This window comes from Danio rerio, chromosome 13, assembly GCF_052040795.2.
Source record: "Danio rerio strain M-AB ecotype USA chromosome 13, GRCz13ab, whole genome shotgun sequence".
Taxonomy (NCBI): domain Eukaryota; kingdom Metazoa; phylum Chordata; class Actinopteri; order Cypriniformes; family Danionidae; genus Danio; species Danio rerio.
The window spans coordinates 44,620,400-44,639,476 of NC_141033.1; the positions used below are offsets into that span (position 1 = coordinate 44,620,400).

General features: G+C 36.7%; 1 protein-coding gene and 1 long non-coding RNA gene across 4 annotated transcripts in view; both read right to left on the reverse strand.

The window, feature by feature from the left end:
• The window catches only part of rmdn2 (regulator of microtubule dynamics 2), a 66,024-nt gene that overhangs the window by 18,182 nt on the left and 28,765 nt on the right, over window positions 1-19,077 (reverse strand). For all 3 annotated transcript variants that reach the window (XM_087279725.1, XM_087279724.1, XM_087279726.1), the window contains exon 6: window positions 1,974-2,049. In XM_087279725.1, coding sequence (XP_087135851.1) covers window positions 1,974-2,049 — 76 coding nt within the window. The remainder of the gene's footprint in view (window positions 1-1,973; window positions 2,050-19,077) is intronic.
• LOC147841175 (uncharacterized) lies at window positions 12,426-14,976 on the reverse strand. The gene is made up of 2 exons (XR_015506355.1): window positions 14,087-14,976; window positions 12,426-14,004 (listed from the first exon to the last, which is right to left on the reverse strand). It is a non-coding gene; the product is annotated as an uncharacterized LOC147841175 (long non-coding RNA).

Below are 19,077 nucleotides of genomic sequence, written 5' to 3' on the forward strand. Positions count from 1 at the left end.
AACACTTCCGGAAGCAACCAAGCTTTCCCATGTGGTCTCCCATCCAGGTACTGACCGGGCGCAGCCCTGCTTAGCTTCAGTGGGCGATCATGTGAGAGTTGCAGAGAGCTGATACTAACATCTAAACAACTTGAGTATTAGTAGACTGTCTGCTTAATATCTGTTGATACTGCTCCTTTAACAGACATTTAACTGACTATATGAAATTTTGAAAGAACATGTCAACTTACTCTAACCCTAATCCCAACCTAACAGTCTACTTATAATCTAAAGATAATTAGTTGGCACGTAGATGAAATGTAACATTCAACAAACGGACTATCAAAATAAAATGTGACCAAAAACATGAATATAATGGCCATTATAAAAGTATAAAGTTCAATAAGTTTATACAGTAAAGGAAATTAGGTCAAGCAATCAGACAAACGCGCAGAGTAAGTGCACATTATGGTTACATAAATAAATATATTAACTTATCTTTGTGCTCAGGCAAAGCAATTTACATTACCCGAGAACATGCCAGAGTGTGTGTATGGTCATGTGATGTACATTTTCAGTTGGTCCAGACGAAATCTGCAGACATTTTTTTGCTATTTCTGCTGAGAAATTTGGTAAAAGTCTGCAGATTTCTGCTGAATTATTTTGGGAGTTTCATAACTAAAACCTTAATATATGAAATAAAAAATATCTTTTTAACTTTTATTTAATGTTTAAAATGCGAATCCAATTAGATTCACTTTATTTGGTAAATAAAGCAAGTTTGTCATATTATTTATCTAGTAAAAAAACGAAAATATTACTGTACAAACTGCATTGTACATAAATCAGAAGAACATTTTCACATTAGTCAATAATATCACTGAAATTAATAATAAAAAAACGGAATCAATATAGATTTACAAACATTTACTCAAGTAAATAAACAGAATTAATGATGGACTAAAAACCTGCAGACAATGCGGAATTCTGTGCGCGCAGATTCCAGGTGGGCCTAATTTTTAGTAATATAGTGTTGACGAACACGTAAAAGTAAAATGCATCAGTGTAAACAGAGCCCAAAACTCCAATCAAACCTCTAAACGTGATGATGAAAACTACCCAAACACAAAGGCTTATTCATACAATGGTTTAAATAATGTTAAAATATTCTCTTAGCTCAATATTTGTTCAGTTTGGAAAAGTGAAACTCTAGTGCCAGTTCTGCCAGGACACTACCATCTGTGACCACTCTTAGGCCTAATTCCAATTCTTCCCCTTAGCCCTTCAAGCTCTTTAGCTTGAAGGTGTAGGGCTATGACAACATGATATTATTGCCTTCAGTGATTTCCTTAATATAAATACCCAAAAAACACAGCAACTGAAATAACTACAGCAGTTGCCACCGTTGATCTTATATGAAGACATTGCAATGACGTGTGCAGGTATTGTGGGTCTGTCCAGTTTCTTATGGGTAATATTTGAAGCCTTTCCCTTTCACATTCTGTTTCAAGGGCCAAATGGAAGGGGTGGAGTTAAAAAAAAATAGAATGGGCTGTATATTTGTTATTGGCTTTTTAGTCTCTTAAATTGATAGGTGCACCTCTAAATGAAATAGAAACCTCATTATTCTGAGATTGCTTTATCATTCACTGCAATCAAACTCTTCTCTGCATTAAGCACAATAACAGATTTGCAACTAATTAAAGTTTACATTTATAATTGGGAGCATCTGGAAGTAAGTAAAAGTGGAAGTATCTGGAAATCATTGCTTCCTTTGTTGACATGAGCTCATCTGTAAACAGTCCATCAACACGCATGTCTGCATTCAACCTGGACTGAACATAAACATGATCGCTCTTGGATTTGAGATGTTTGATATATATTATTTTGAAGTGTAATGTTCCATAACGCCTAGAATTTAAAATCATAACTGTTGATACATTTGAACACTGTATATAAAACAAACATATATCTATCAAGATGTAAACACTCACCTTAAAAAGGTAGCCATTTTTAATTTTATTCTGAACAGACTCATAATCTGACAGCATTCCACAAAGTATGGCATACCTAGAAGGAAAAAAACATAAAAAGACATATAAAAATGATTAGAAAAAAATATTAATTGAATTTGTGCTGAATTTCATTATAAAATGCAATTATTTAAAACAAAATGTATTTTTCTTTTGAGCTGGGTGTTGTCCGATTTCTGTTCCCAATGAATACTTCTTTAAAATACCATTTTTAGAAAATTTGTTTCAACAAAACTACATACCTATTTTTTTTCCAGTTTGTAAGTTATTTTCTTTACAGAGTCAAACACTTGAATGCATAAACAAAGTGTAGCCAAAATAAATAAATAAATGAGTCCAAATAAGCTCAAACAGACTTCACTTATACATGAACAATCAGTAATAGTCATAATTGTGTCATTTTGTGAGGTTCACTGCTGCATCCTTAGAAGTTCTTAATAACTTAAGCAGATCTTAACAAGCTGCATGTAATAATAATAATAATAATAATAATAATAATAATAATAATAATAATAACATCAATTCATTACTTTTATGTAGCATTTTTTGGACACTCAAAGCTCTTTACACATTAGGGAGAATCTCATCCACCACCAGTGTGCAGCATTCACCAAGATGATGCTATTTGGTAGCCATATTGCGCCAAACCACACACCGCCTAATTGGTGGAGAGGGGACAGTATGATGAAGCCAATTATGATATGGGGATGGTTAGGATTTTTAATGACCACAGAGAGTCAGGATTTATTCATCCTAATGCTGTGTTCACAACCAGACGCGGAACACGCAAACAAATCATGATATTCATGAGTAAATAGACGCGTGAACATTTTGCGTTTACTTGCTTCATTCGTGTGTCAAAATCACTTCAGAACAGACGCAGATTTGCATGATGGGCCGGGCTTCTTTCAGCCCGGTGACTGTAGCTTCGTTGCTAAATGGCTAACGCGGATTTCATAGAGTAAATAAGCTTTATGAAGGCTGAAAAACAGCGTTGATTTGTTTGGAGCCGTGTCTGAGTTCACTAGATCCTTTCAGTGGTGCACCCAGCTCTGTGAGCTCATAAACTTTTCCAGACACTTAACCTGGATGATGGAAGCTTTCTGCGGTGTTTCCAACAAAGCCAGTTTGATGAACTGTTATTGGTGCCGGCTGGAGGATTTTCCCGCCGGACACCAACAACTAGGTGCTACGCCATATTCACGCCCCCACAAGATCAAACTCCTGATTGGTTGACGCGGCGCAAATGTCCATTAAAGTTCAGATTTTCAAACTCGACCAATTCACGCACAAAAGGCTCAATTCACACCGCACCATTCGTGTCATTCGCACAGAGCCATTCACGCGCATCGCACCGCAGGATGTCTATATGCGTCTTTGCATTGACTTAACATGTAAATCACTCGCGCTTGACGCTTCTTCCGTGTCTAGTGTGAACACTACATAAATATGGCACTCACTCAGCAGTATGGTGTCCCCTTCACTATACTGGGCCATTAGGTACCACACAAACCGCAGGTTGAATGCCCCATTCTGGCCTCACTAATGCCATCCCCGGCAGCAAACTAGCTTTCCCATGTGGTCTTCCATCTAGGTACTGACCGGGCGCAGCCCTGCTTAGCTCCAGTTAGCGACCACGAGAAAGTTGTAAAGAGCTAGCTGCCAGCTGTAATCATGTCTGGTCGCTCTGGAGACAGACAAGTCTAAAATCAGAGAGACCTTTTGGTTCATAAAGTACAGGTTTATTTCAGTGAATATGCATTCAGATTACATTAAAAAACGTTATTTGAAAAACAGACTAAAAAAAAAAAAAGTTCAAAATATAACAAAATAGGACCTTGATACCGATGCCTAGTTGCTGATAAATCTTCTGTGTGCTTCATTCATGCTTTTGGTGAGTTTGGAGTGTAACATTTCATACAAGCAACAGAATGGCAGTGCTTGTTTACACCCATATGGAACTTTTGAGTCAATCGTGAAAATATATGTTTTCAGCAATGTTGTCCTGTGGCTGCCATCGCATCATCCAAATAAATACTGCACACTGGTGGTGGTGTGTAGAGACCCCCCAAACAATTATAAAGCAATTTGGGTGTATGGCAATACATGATAAATGTGCTATATAAATACACATTACTTACAATATTACTGAATCATATGCAAAGATTTGGATGATTTAAGTACAATACAATTTGCAAAGTAACATTTTAATTATTAATAAATAAATAAAAATAAAATAAAATAAAAGAACAGACTCAAATAAATAGATACATATAGCTAAATGCGAATATTAATTTTGCAACATGGGGAAAATGTCTTATTGTTTGGGATAAAAAAACAATAAGCTTTGAAAGAAAAAAAAAGAACAAGAATTTTACTTTCTATTAAAACCCTTATATATAAGTCATGACTCATGAGAAAATGTGAAGGGGGGCTGATATGTAGATGTATATTTGTGTGTGTGCGTGTAGTTCCAGTGTTTTGAGGGGCCGGTTGAAAGGTGATCAAAGCTTTTCCGCCATAGCTCTGTAAATCCTGCTGGTACTCAGTCAGACAATGCAGCAGGGCACAAAGATCTTTTATGTGAGCGCTCGAGGGGTGAGGAGGCCAAATGACTGTCACAGGAGGACGAGAGGGACTGCGATAGGGGGACAGAGACAACCTTCACAACGCTTCGACCTTGACAGAAACTCAACACGTATGTGGAGGGATAGATTTACTGTACTCTGCTTGGAGTGAGTTTATGAAGAGTATGTATGCTGCAGTTCTATGACAAAGTAAAGGAAGATGCAAACAAAAAGTCTGTAAGAGCATTTACTTCAACAAATTATTCCTAAAGCATTTTAATTTGTACTGATTAGTAGACGTAGACAAGATTTTGCCGTATTGACTAATCTCAAACGTACAGACCACCCACTGTGGTCACTGACCATCTGAACTTTTCAAATCAGGCAATATCTAATCTGATTGACTGACTTTGTGCAACTTTGAAGAGATATTTTACCTTTTTTGCAATGAGGGTAGGGTTGTGTATACAATTTGCATTTAACTAGAACATAAGATAACTATAATATTATAAGTTAGTAACTAACTCTGTAAATAATTTGTTTGCACCTTGTTATTTTATGGCAGAACTCAACTAGTTTACCTTGGCAGATCCAGTGGCAGACTTCAAATTCATGAGTGAATGCAGTGCAGTTGATTCCAGTTTATCCTGTTAAGGGTGATTCCAACTTATTTTGCTCACTTAGCCTTCAATAAAAACATTTCCAAGGAAATGCTATGTACAACCATGAAAAAAGAATGTAACTGCTTTTATATGTAAATAAATGTTCAGAAACTGCATTCGACAGAGTGTGTCCATGTGCTGAAAAGGTCACAGAGGTAGTTTGGAAGCTCCACAGTGGCAAAGCAATGATGGTGAATGAGATTCGCCCTGTGTATCTTAGGTCTCTGGATATTGTGGGGCTGTCTTGGCTGACAGTTCTCTACAATATCGCATGGAGGTCGGGGACAGTACCTCTGGACTGGGCAACTGGGGTGGTGGTTCCCATTTTTAAAAAGGGGGACCGGAGGGTTTGCTCTAACTATAGGGGGAATCACACTCCTCAGCCTCCCTGGGAAAGTCTATGCCATACTGGAGAGGAGGATCCGGCTGAGGGTTGAACCTAGGATCCAGGAGAAAACAACGCAGTTTTCGTCTAGGCTATCCTTTGTCACCAATTCTGTTCATAATTTTTATAGACATCATTTCAAAACAGAGCCTTAGGCTTGGAGGAGGTCAGGATCGGCAACCACAGGATTTCATCTTTGTTATTCGCAGACAATGTTGTTCTGTTGGCTTCATTGAACATTAATCTTCGGCATGCACTGGGGTGCTTTGCTGCCGAGTGTGACGCAGCTGTGATGACCTATAATCATGAGCTTTGGGTCATGACCGGAAGGACAAAATCTTGGTTACAAGCTGCCGAAATGAGTTTCCTTTGCAGAGTGGCAAGGCACACCCTTTTAGATAGGGTGAGGAGCTGTGTCACCTTGAAGGAGCTTGGTTTAGAGCCCCTGCTCCTCCACATCAAGAGAAGTCAGCTGAGGTGGCTCTGGTATCTGTTTTGGATGCATCCTGGATGCCTATCTAGTGTATCGGGGAAGATCCAGGACAAACTAGATGAACTATGTCTCTCAGCTGGCCTGGTAATGCCTCAGGATTCCCCCGAAGAAGCTGGAGAAAGTGGCTGTGGACAGGGAAGTCTAGGGATCTCTCCTAAGACTGCTGCCCCTGTGACCCAGCCCCGGAAAAGCAGATGAAAATGAGATGAGATGAATAAATAGATCCATTGTCTGCAGTGTTATATTTGTCAGTTAAATGTAACTGAATACTACTGTTGGTTACATGAAAAACCTAAAAAGCAGTTTATTTTAGCAGTATCTTTGTTAAACTGAATTTAATTTGCTTGTATTTTGCAGCTAAAAAATATTTTTTAAATTTTCTACTAAAGAAAAAACATCTTGGATGGCCTGACTGTGAATAATTTGTCATTTCTGGGGTGAACTATCCTGCAAAATCATAACAAATTCAAAAGATATCTGTCTTAATCTGTAACTGTCAAAGTGGGCAATTGTACACTTTAGAATCTTATACTGTTTTCTCAAACATGTGGCTATGTATTAAATCACAGCAATTAGTCTAAGATGACTAACAAGCATTGCATCAACTTGAGCTTGGCATCGTTGCAGGACAGACAGAGTAGGACATATTTTCTTCCTCCCAATGCAAACACTTGGGCAAGTTTTGGCAATTTCTTTGTCTGGCTACTGCAACTCAGTGGTGCAATCAAGAACGATAAAATTAAATCCCAATACAAAAACAAAATTACCAACTATTACAAAGCAACACCATTGTATAATATTTATTCATGCTCTCAACATGAAGGTAGCTTTAAAATCTTTGGACATTATCAACATTTTGCTGCTTTATAATAATATTTTGCCTGTATTCTAACCTGCATTTCCAATGAAAAATCATTTAAAAGCCATTTGTGTAGTGAGGCTTTCGTGTTCACGTATTTAAGTGCTAGTCTAATTTCAATATAGAAGACCTTTAATAGCCTTGGCCTTAATGTTAACGTTATTTGGCGTCCATCATACAATGCAAGCATGGAAACCCAAGTTTATACAGCAACAATCAACCTGTGTGTTTTGTTTTACTCGAGAACTAATGTGGTTGGAACCAAAGTTAATTGAACTGTATGAAATCTTCTCAACCAGTGAACTTGTCCATTCTGATAGGATGCCCCCTGAAACACATCATAGCTCAATTCCATTTAATATCGCCCCTAGCAAGATGCCACCCTGGGCGATCGCCTGAGGACACTGCCCAAGAGGCGCTTCAAAGATGGCCGTCGAGTGAAATAATTTGCCTTAAAGGGACCTTGATAAAGTTAAAATGATTTTTACTCTCCTTGATGCTCATACAGTCCAAAATGTACCACATTCGTGCTGGCTCCAATTGAAAACAAATGATTTCCGGGTGATTTGACGCAGTCACTGGTGGTGATGTGAATGCACGGTAAGACGCAAACATTTTACTTTTTATAGTACTTTAACATTTAGTAGACTTAAAAATTAAGGATATCAGAAGGTTATTTAATAATTCAGACATTTATATTACTTGTTTATGTTAATGTAAAGGCTATTTAGAAATTTGGAATTTAATTGTCATTATGGAATTTCCTTGTACATCGTGGTTTCAAAATTTAGTATGTGATGTAAAATTGAAAAAATTGAAAAAATCTCTGAATTCGGTTTAGAGAAAATTACAAGTTTTTACAATATAGGCTGACTTAATATGCACCTATAACATTAGCTATGTTTCCATCAAAAGATGCGAATTAAATTAAACTGAAATATTGCATAAAAAGACATACAGATAATGCAGCGTTTCCATCCAACGAGTCAAAGACAACAAAATTGTCACTTCCTGGTTAACTGGCACCCAATATCAAATGTAAAAATTGGAATTTACTGTGCTAGGAGAAGCTGCGTCAATCTTAACTTATAAATTACTTGCATGACGTTGGGTTGGCATTTGAAGGTGTGGCACGCAGAGCACAGACGCTCTTAAACAATTCTGGAAGTAATTAATAATAAAATAACACTAATGCTGAAATGGTTTAGGTGTTTTAGAATGACCAAAACAACATTTCAGATGTTTTACAGCAGGGGTCACCAATCTCGGTCCTGGAGGGCCGGTGTCCCTGCAGGGTTTAGCTCCAACTTGCCTCAACACACCTGCCAGGATGTTTCAAGTATACATAGTAAGACCTTGATTAGCTTGTTCAGGTGTGTTTGATTAGGGTTGGAGCTAAAATCTGCTGGACATCGGCCCTCCAGGAACAAGTTTGCTGACCACTGTTTTACAGTGTGCTCAGCCTGCAGGTTTGTCCATTTACACACATTTTTATCATCACTCTTATAACAAAATCACATCACATTTTTAATGCGCATACTGGAATTTGTTCGGTAAGTGTTTCCATCGTTGGTTATGCGCATCTTTTCTTATCGAATAAAAATATGATCCTATTTAGTTATGCCATGCGCACAGATTTTTTTTATGCTCATTTTCATCTTGGTGTTTCCATAAACCTCCCATCAATCTTATGCACATTTTTGAATAGGTGGATGGAAACATGGCTATTGTCACCTGACTGCAAAAGAACTGAGCCCAGATGTCCTAACTGAGATTCATGCTGTTTTGTTTTTTGCCTTTTATATAGAATTGAAGAGGATATTTTCAAATGCATTATATTTAATATCAGCTTTGGAACAGATCTATCAACATGAACACAGCCAAAACCAGTAATACCATCCCTATTCCTTATTTATAAAAAAAAGAAAAAAAATATATGACAGTGCATTGAGAAAGTTAGAGATCCCCAGGAATAGCTCTTAATGTGTCTAAAGCATGATGAATTGCAAATAAATTTGAGCTGAAGCAACATGAAGACATACCAGAAGTGATTACTAATAACAACTGCTGGCAGAGACGGTACAGGTGGGGGAGAAGGTTGCTCAATGTTCCCGGGGCTAATTCCTTCCCCCCTCCTTTCGCAGATTGGTTTGTGAAGTGTTTTTATTCATTGCTGTCATGTTCTGGCAATGCCCAGAGGCCTCGACATTTAACCACAGCAAAGCAATGGAAGCCAGTGGCAGAACTTCTGCTGGCTGAATGAGCACGTCACACACACCTGACAACATCTCCCCACTCCAGGAATCTGGGGTTTCCCTTTACTGAGGCATTATGGGTAAACATCCCCAATAACAAAAAAATAAAAAAGTGTTTGCCACATGTGGATGTTTATCGAGCAAGAGTTTATCTAAAACAGCATTAGCAGCAAATTTGCTTGCAAAATAGAAACTTATTGAAATTAGTTTTACTTATTCTTTTTTATAATGCATTGCAACAAATTTGGTATCAATACAAGTTAATTCTTTAACAAACATGCTGCACAGCTATCGCAATTAGGGATGCACAATATTGAAAAAACCTGACATTGCCATATTTTGTTTTACTGCGTTACACATTGCGTTACACGTCCGTATACTTGGAAAGAGTTTTTAGTCACACCTTTTTTTAGGTTCAATTCTTACTCTTGGCAAACCATATCAACTTTTGCTTTAACAAACTCCTAATTTGCTCCTTATTAATAGTTATTAAGGTACTTTAGGTATTGAATATGATTAGAGATGTGGAATAAGATCATACAGAATATGTAGTTTATAAGTACTAATAAGCAGCCATATCTCAACAACATGCATGCTAATAAGCAACTAGTTAATAGTGAGAACTGGTTCATAAAGTGGTACTAATTTTGATTGACTGTGATGATTCTGTAGGGAAGTGAATCATACATATTGTAATAAACAAACTGCAAGTGTAGATAAATGCAACAAAGCAAAGATAAAAGTGAAATAAACAGTGCATGCATTATGGTTTTGTATATTCAACTCAATTTATCTTTATTTCTATAGCGCTTTTTCAATGTAGACTTTGTCAAAACAGCTTAACATAGTAGTTCTAGTAAATTGAAACTGTGTCAGTCCAATTATCAGAGTTAAAGTTTATTTTTAGTCAGTTTAATTTTCACTGCTGAATGTCCAAACACTGAAGATCAAATCTATCACTGCACAGCTCCACAAATTCCAAACCAAGGAAGCCAGTTGTGACAGTGGCGAGGAACAAAACTTTACCAGTTGACGAAAGTGAAAGAAAAAGGCTTGATAGAAACCAGGCTCAGTTGGGCACCTCTGGTCAAACTTCTTATGTAAAAGTTACACTGCAAAATCAACTCAATTCTCTGATCGAATTTTGATTTCTGTATAAATGCAGTTTTTGTAATATTACAATTCTGTTTGGAAGATTTCACTATAAACAATTTTGTTATTAATGTTTTTATGTGTTTCAATTCTTTTTTCAATTATACAAGCTGTTTTTAATAATGTCATTTAGGTTAAAATAACTCATAAGATGATTTGATTCAACTTAAATTAAGGCATTTCTAATCAAATTTATATGCGTTTAAAGAAAGAATACATAAAATTAGTTCAATTTAAAATATTTATAAGCTGTGTAGCTGTTGATAATATTTAAAACTAGGCTTTTAAGAACCAAATCAGCATTGATTTGTAAAGAATTATTTGACAGAGAATACTGGAGTAATGATGCTCAAACATTTAGGATTGACAACACAACAAGATATTACAATTTAAAGCACACTAAAATAATAAAAAAAAAAAACTACTTTAGTAGTTTTCCCATTGTTATTGTTCCTGAATAGGGCAATGTAGGCATTTCTGTGTGGAGCTTGCATGTTCTCCCCACGTATCCTCTTCCACTGGGTGCTCCAGTTTCCCTCACAAGTCCAAAGACATGGGGTACAGGTGAATTGTGTAAGCATACACTAAGCTGTTCTTAGTGTATGTGTGTGAATGTGAGTGTATATTTCCCAGAGATGGGGTGCAGCTGGAAGGGCATCTGCTGAGTAAAACATATGCTGGATAAGTTGTCGGATCATGCCACAGTGGCGACCCCAGATTAATAAAGGGAATAAGCTAAAATAAAATGAATGTTCCTGAAAAAAATCAATTCTTAGTGTAATATCCCACCCTAATAACAATTGCAACAGACTTAAACGACAACATAAAAAACGCATTCATAATCTAATGCTAATGTCCTTCATTTTTATGTCAAATTTTTGTGTTAAAAAGTAAATGGTGCATACATCTTAAGCTCTTCTATGAAGCTCACTTATAGTTCAAAGATTGCATCAATACGTTGATTTTCAAGCACAGCTGACAAAGTTAACAAACAAATTGCATTCTCAATGTCAATCACCACATGAAAGTCTAACCCTCAAAAGTTTACTTCAGTCTTTAATGCATGTATCAGCATACATGCAAAATTAAATGCAAATCCAACAAGACAATGCAAAAATACATTCAGCACGCATTACAAAGTCCTGGTTGCAGAGAAAATGGCCTGTCTGCAGCCCCGACCTGTCTCCAAAAGAGAATTTTGTGCAAAATGCGACAACGAAGACCCACATTGTCACCCAATTTAAGACTTGTTTGCAAGAAAAATGGAACAAAATTACACCTGAAACACTTCATCACTTGTGTCTTCAGGCCTTAAACGTCTTTTAAGTGTTGTAAAAGGAATGTTAACATCACAAAGTGATAAATGCTTTACTGTATCAACTATTTTTTAAATGTGTAGTAACCAAAATGGCAATACGATTTCATTTTGACAAAAATCATGAGGAACATAAAGTTTGTTGTATTGTCTGCAATAAAATACAAGTCAAAGTAAATTTGGAAATCACTACTTCTATTTGCGTTTTCTATCCTGTCCCAACTTTTTCTGATTTAGGGTTGTAATAGTTTGCACATACATCCACTACAAAGATTCATAAGTTCCTTGTGTCTGCACTTTCTCACTCAAAGTTTTGAGTGATGCATAAAATAAGTGCATAAACTGTTCTGATGGTGTTATATATAAAAAGTCACGTGCACTGTGCACGAACCCTTGCAAACACATTTGTTGGCAAGCAAGGATGTAGCATCTTGCTTATACAGAACCGAAGCCTACATCATAGTCTTACCTATGACTTTATTCAGTTGTTGTCTTGCGAACATTGATATTTCTTAGAGGAAATGCAAATCTAGTTTAAAAATAAAAAAACGACAATTTAAAGCAGATGTTGAGTTCATCGCAGGACGAACTGCGGCAATGAAATCCAAGAGTGTTAAAGAAAACAAGCAGATGTTTGTTACTCTATTAGTGTAATTCTTCATGCTCAGAACAGGTTGGAGAGGTTTTGTGAGCTTCAGGCAGTTTCCAGTGTTCTGGAGTGAAACTTCTGTAAAGTTTATTCTATCTCAAAATGTGTGTGTGTGGGAGAATTAAGACAGAGAGGAAGAAAAATAGCAAAATAAAAGGCACTCTGAAAAAGATTTATATAAGAAGTGTGGTTTGGCCAAAGGATGATTCTGACAAGTTGCTTTGAGCGCTTTCACCAAGTTGAAATATTAGACAGACTAAAACATACACTCCTGCATTCACAAAAACACACATCGCACAGAAAGAAAAGGAAGAAGAGAAAAAAAAAATCAGTCCAACACTAAGACTTGTGGTTGCCAGAGGATTATGTAAGTTTAATCAGTATTTTCCTCATGGGCTGAGAAATCCCCTGAGCTACTGGCCACAAACAAAGAGGTCTAAGAGTCAAAGTGATCGACAGAAGGAACGGATTTCTTTCACCTCTCGGCTCAGAACAGAAAGTTCTCTCATCACCTTGGGCTGAGCATTCAGTACAGTCTCAATATCAAGAGCTGCCTTTGTCGTTCAAGGTCAAACTGACACTTTCCGCACAAGGAAAACTGGCTACCATCTTAGACAAAAAAAAAATATACACAAGCTGTCAGTTCATCTTTTCAAAGACTACCCGTTTGTACCTAAAGGCTTCATATGTACACTACTGTGCAAAAGGCCACCACCAGCTTTAAAAGACTTTTACACAAATCTATCTATCTAAAAGGTATGGAGCAAGTGCAGGGTCATTACTTTTGGATGATGATCCATACCCATAATATATAAAAAGAAAAATGGGAAATATGTACACAAAATTGAAACCAAAATTACTTTTGGAATCAAAAGACTAGCATCAAAAGTGTTTTTAATGTGACCTCTTTAGTTCTTCCCTAGATTTATTATCTACCATCTTTCTGTTTCTCTCCAGGTGAATCTCATATTGCCTGTAATATTCAGATCTGGACTTCGTGGAGGCCATTTCATGACTGTTTCATCAGCTTTTTTTCAGTAGTTTTTTTCTCCAAATACGAGTTCATTACATTAGCACCGTGTTTGGGATCATTAACATGATGAAAAATAAAACTATTACAAATTAGGTGCTTTCTAGTAGAACTTACATGACAAATCGGTCTGTACTTTTTAGCATTCAAAATCTCATCAATTAAGGCAATACTGACCACAGGCAGAAATGCAGAACAAATAGAGACAGAAACTCCAGTATATTTTAAATCATTCTTCCATCTTTCTCTAACTCTTTCTTTTAAATGTCTCAAACAATGAGGTATATGTAGAGCTAGTGTGTTTCCCATACTGATAAACTTCCGGTGACCTGTTATTGTGAGTTTTTTTCCACTTTTTACGGTTCCTTTTACAGCATCAATGTTGTAATGTAATTAAAGTACAATCAGCTAAACAGACTTTGGCATTCATTTAGTTGCTCAAGCGTAAAACGAGACAAAAAGCCGTTTGCTCATAAGTGCCCGTCCGAATCGGCAGGCTAGCGTGGAAGCTCCATTGAATAAACTGGGGTAATATAAATGCTTACATCATAAAGACATGGTGGGAAAATGTAATTTAATGAAGTGCTTCTTGTACAATCTGAGACCCAATTTATATCGAATATCACTCAGTAAGTGGCGATTGCTGATTTTTAAAGAAAACATCTTAAACACGCCGATTTTGCATTGCCATACAATTCACCAGAAACAATGTTCTATTAGCATGCTTCGGCATATACCCTTTTAGACCCAAAAAAATCCAACTAGAACCTGTATTTTCTGGTTGTGTTTTAATAAAGAGAATGAGAAGTAATATATAACATCATTATACCCTCACTAAAACAACAAATGTAACTGTGGGCCTAAGACTTTTGCACAATACTGTATGTCTTAACATAGGACACACCAGGTTGACGTCAAAGAACTAAAGCCAAACAAGACCATCTCTTTTGTTGGCTCACGTCAGCCACTTCTGTACCAAAAACCTGCACATGAATTTTTGAGGGGGACCATGCCCCAGTCTATCGACTATGGCAACACCCCTGGGTTTCAGCTTTAGTTTTGTGATCCGAGTTCCAACATTTAAATGCAGAGTTGCACTTTTCTCCGGTTCTCAAAAAAGTACAGAAGCTCTTCCTCAATCATCGCATGGTTCATGGCACAGCCATCCTTTAATATTAATATAAAAATGTCCATCTTTGCAATTTCTAAATATATGTTGCATATTTAAACATATTCATTGTTGTGAGTTCAACAACTTTACACAGAGACAAACTTTATTTTACAATTGTTCTTCTAAACAAGCATGTCAACGTTGCAGAGGCCTATGTACTAAGAGCCACACCATATGAATCACATCCAAATGAATTAAATGTGGTATGTAAAAGCACTTATATAGCCATATCTGGTCCACATTATGTATTTTAATCAGATATGCGCAGCTGCATACTACTTATTTGCACTTGGTTAGGCACATTTTAAGTAGACATTTTCATAAAAAACTTTTTAAACTTGACACAATTTTATCCAATATAATTTTTCAGAGGTAAACCGATCACAATCTCTTATTCAGGCCCATTGAAGCATTTATGTCAGGGGTCACCAACCCTGTTCCTGGAGAGCTACCTTCCTGCAGATTTTAGTTGCAACCCTGACCAAACACACCTGTTTGTAATTATCAAGTGCTGCTTTAGGTACTATTAATTGGTTCAGGTGTGTTTGATCAGGGTTGGAACTGAATTCTGCAGGATGGTAGCTCTCCAGGAACAGGGTTGGTGACCCGTGATTTATGTTATGAGTTATGGTCTCCTCTGTTTAGTCTATCCCATCACTGTACGTTTCATTTGGTCCATTTATCCAAAGTTTACAGAAGCTTATTTCACAGCTGATGCTACAAACTTTAAAACACATGTTTTTTAGGTTTAATCAGAGGTAGCGAAAGCCTTATTCCTGTGTAAATTCTAAAAGTGACAGCAAGTACTATAGTCATGAAATGAAAGAGGTCAATTTCAAAATATTTCTTTTGAAGTTTCAAATTCAAGAATATTGAACAAAAAAGTGTCATTGTTTTTACAACAAGAAAATTTAATTAAGCATCAAATTCACATAGTTGTTTCATTTCCTAAAGGTCATGTGGCTCTGGAGACTGGAGTAGCAATGCTAAAAATGTCCATTTTCAAACCAATAATCACTACAATTTCAAAGCTATTTCAAATTTCACAATATTGATGCTTTAGTCAACAAATATTCAAACAGAAGTTTCTGCACATAACTCAATGAATAAAAAATATCACTGTCCCAAAATATATTGATTAACATTGATTCTGCTCATTAAAAGATTATGGCTACCTATCGGAAAACAGCCTATATTATAATACATCCTTCATGAGCCGCAGTACTGAGAAAAGGACCAAATTAGACCGAAGGCCAGATCCTTAATGAAAACCACAACGCCAAGGACACCGCAACAGATAAGAGCAACAGTAATAAAGGGGTATTTGTGCATGTGTGTAGGTCATAGCAGCCCTCCTCTGCGCCCTATGTGATAATCCTGGCATCTGTGAGTGAATGGAAAGCATTGCACAGGGATTTACACAGGCAAAATACAGACACAGAGATCAGTGCACATACCTTCATTAAGACACTCTGTAACCAAACAAATGCAAGCACACACAAAACAGCTTCTAAATGCCACAGCAGCACTGTATCTATTACAGTACTACATATTAGAGTATCTAACTGACAAACCACAAAACAGCTGACAGAGAATTAACCTACATGAGACAAAAATTATCTGGTAAAGTTGAAGGCAAAATTGCTAGCAATCCAGTGAGATTTTAACTCATTTTCAAATAAGTGCTATTTAACAAAGAACAGACTTTTTTCTACAGTATTTCTAGAATATTTTTTACTTTTAGTTAATGGAATAAAAGCATTTTTTAAATTTTAAAAAACTATTTTAAGGTCAATTTTATCAGCGGCCTTGAGAACTTTTTCATTGGCTACAAAACAAACCACGGTTGTCCAATGACTTGCCTAAATAAACTAACTTGCCTAAGGTAGCCTAATTTAGTTAAGCATTTAAATTGCAGTTTCAGCTAAATGCTACCACCTTGCAAAATAACTAGTTAATTATTATGCATTGTCAACATGTAATGGCAAAAAATTGTTACTAGAAGTTAGTTGTCTTAACTATTGTGTTTAAAAATAAATCTCTTTGTTAATCTGCATTTAAATTATTTGATAAATAATTATTTCACAGGGGGGCTTATAATGGTCTTAAAACTAAATTAAAGACAATAATAGACAGCTTTTACTACTCTTGAATGTCTGTGGATACGACTTCTGATTAAGTTTTTCCATCCATGCACTAAGTGATATGATTTCTGATGTAATACATAATGCACGTGCCTTTAGCTATGTTTCCATCCAAAGATGCAAATTAAATTTATGCGCAAAACTGGATTATCACAAAAAGACGTGCAAAAGAAGCAGTGTTTCCATCCAATGAGTCAAAGAGAACAAAATTGTCACTTTCTCATAAACTGGCGCCCAATATCAACAGTAAAGACAAACTTTGCTGCGGTAGGAGAAGCTGTGAGAATCTTTTTTTTATTTATAAATTACTCAGAAGTAAATTACTATAAATGATCTCAGAAGACAATGCAGAAGTGCAATGAACGGGGTGGCGTTAGAAGGCATGATACACGAAGCACAGATGCTCTTAACAATTGAAAAGGTCATTAATAATATAATGACTCTAATACTGAAATGGTTAAGGCATTTCAGATTGACCAAAACAACATTTCAGATGTTTTACAATGTGCTCAGCCTGCTGGCTTGTCCATTCACACACATTTTCTATAATTACATAATCCCTTCTAACAAAATAACATGACCTTTGTAATGCGCATAATGGAATTTGTTGGGTAAAAGTGTTTTCATCGTAGGTTATGCGCATCTTTTCTTATTAAATAAAAAGTTTATCCTACTTAGTTATGCACATTTGTCGTATTTGCGCATTTCCAAAATTGATGCACATCTTGGCGTTTCCATTAACCAACTTTTTATGCACATATCTAAAATGCAAATGCATGTCTTTCAGTGTGAGGTTTCTCAATCATCTCAATCATCTGCAATATGTAGATTCATATTCAAAGGTATGGGCATGGATGTTATTGAAAAAAATAACAGAAAAAATAAAAAAAGAAGAATAAGCAAAAATGCCTTTTCCCTCAAATGCAAATTATCATAATTAAAATGACAGTGGAGAGTTAAAAGCAGTTAAGAAAGCAACCAAATTAGGAAGGTGGATGTTGACCCAAACTCTTAGGGCCCTATCATACACCCGGTGCAATATGGCGCAAGCCGCGGCGCAATTGTCTTTTGCTAGTTTCAGCTTAGCGCAAGAGTCGTTTTGAGGCGTTGCACTACGCTGTTTAAATAGCAAATGCATTAGCGCTCATATGTGCGCCCATAGGCGTTCTGGTCTAAAAAGGAAGGCGTTCTGAAGCACACTGCTGGCGCGTTGCTATTATGAGAAACTAAAATAGATTTTTCATTAGACGAAAACAAACCCGAGCTAAACTCCAGCGCAGAGTTGCGCCTTGCTTACACACTGCTTAATACGCACAAGAGAGCAATAGGCAAATATCTTTACATATGAAAACATTTAAATATTAAGGATATACATAGGATACAATAAGAATAGACATAGTATTTAAATATAAAGGATTTAAATATTACAAAACATACTATTTTCTAGCCTACATAAATATGAAAAATCACTGCTTTTATGTCTTCTTCATCTCGGGAGGCTTTTTCAGTTCATTCATAACAATTTGCTTTTGTATAATGTTATTATTATTAGCAGTATTATTTATTATATTTTATTTTTATTATATCCATATTTATATTTGTTTTATTAAAAACAAGCTTAGATTTGCCCACCTGTCAGGTTTTAGACCATAGCCGGCAGCTAGCTCTCTGCAACTCTCACATGGTCGCCCACTGAAGCTAAGCAGGGCTGCGCCCGGTCAGTACCTGGATGGGAGACCACATGGGAAAGCTAGGTTGCTGCCGGAAGTGGTGTTAGTGAGGCCAGCAGGGGGCGCCCAACCTGCGGTCTGTGTCGGATGAGACGTTAAACCGAGGTCCCGACTCTCTGTGGTCGTTAAAAATCCCAGGATGTCCTTCGAAAAGAGTAGGGGTTTAACCCCGGCATCCTGGCCAAATCTGCCAACTGGCCTTTGTCTATCATGGTCTCCTAACCATCCCCATATTCCAATTGGCTTCATCGCTTTCTCCTCTCCACCAATCAGCTGGTGTGTGGTGTGCGGTCTGGCGCAAAATGGCTGCCGTCGCGTCATCCAGGTGGATGCTGCACACTGGTGGTGGATGAGGAGATCCCCCCATTGTGTGTAAAGCGCTTTGAGTGCCCAGAAAAGCGCTATATAAATGTAAGGAATTATTATTATTATTATTATATGGGGCACTGCATGTGTTTTAGGATATAACTCAAGTTTTTGAGCACACTTCGTTATTGTTGTTCATTTATTCATTTGCTGGAAATTAGAACTGAATTTAGCCCAGGACGCCTATGGGCGCACATATGAGCGCAAATGCATTTGCTATTTGAACAGCGTGGAGCAAAACATCAAAACGACACTTGCGTCAAGCTGAAACTAGCAAACAACAACTG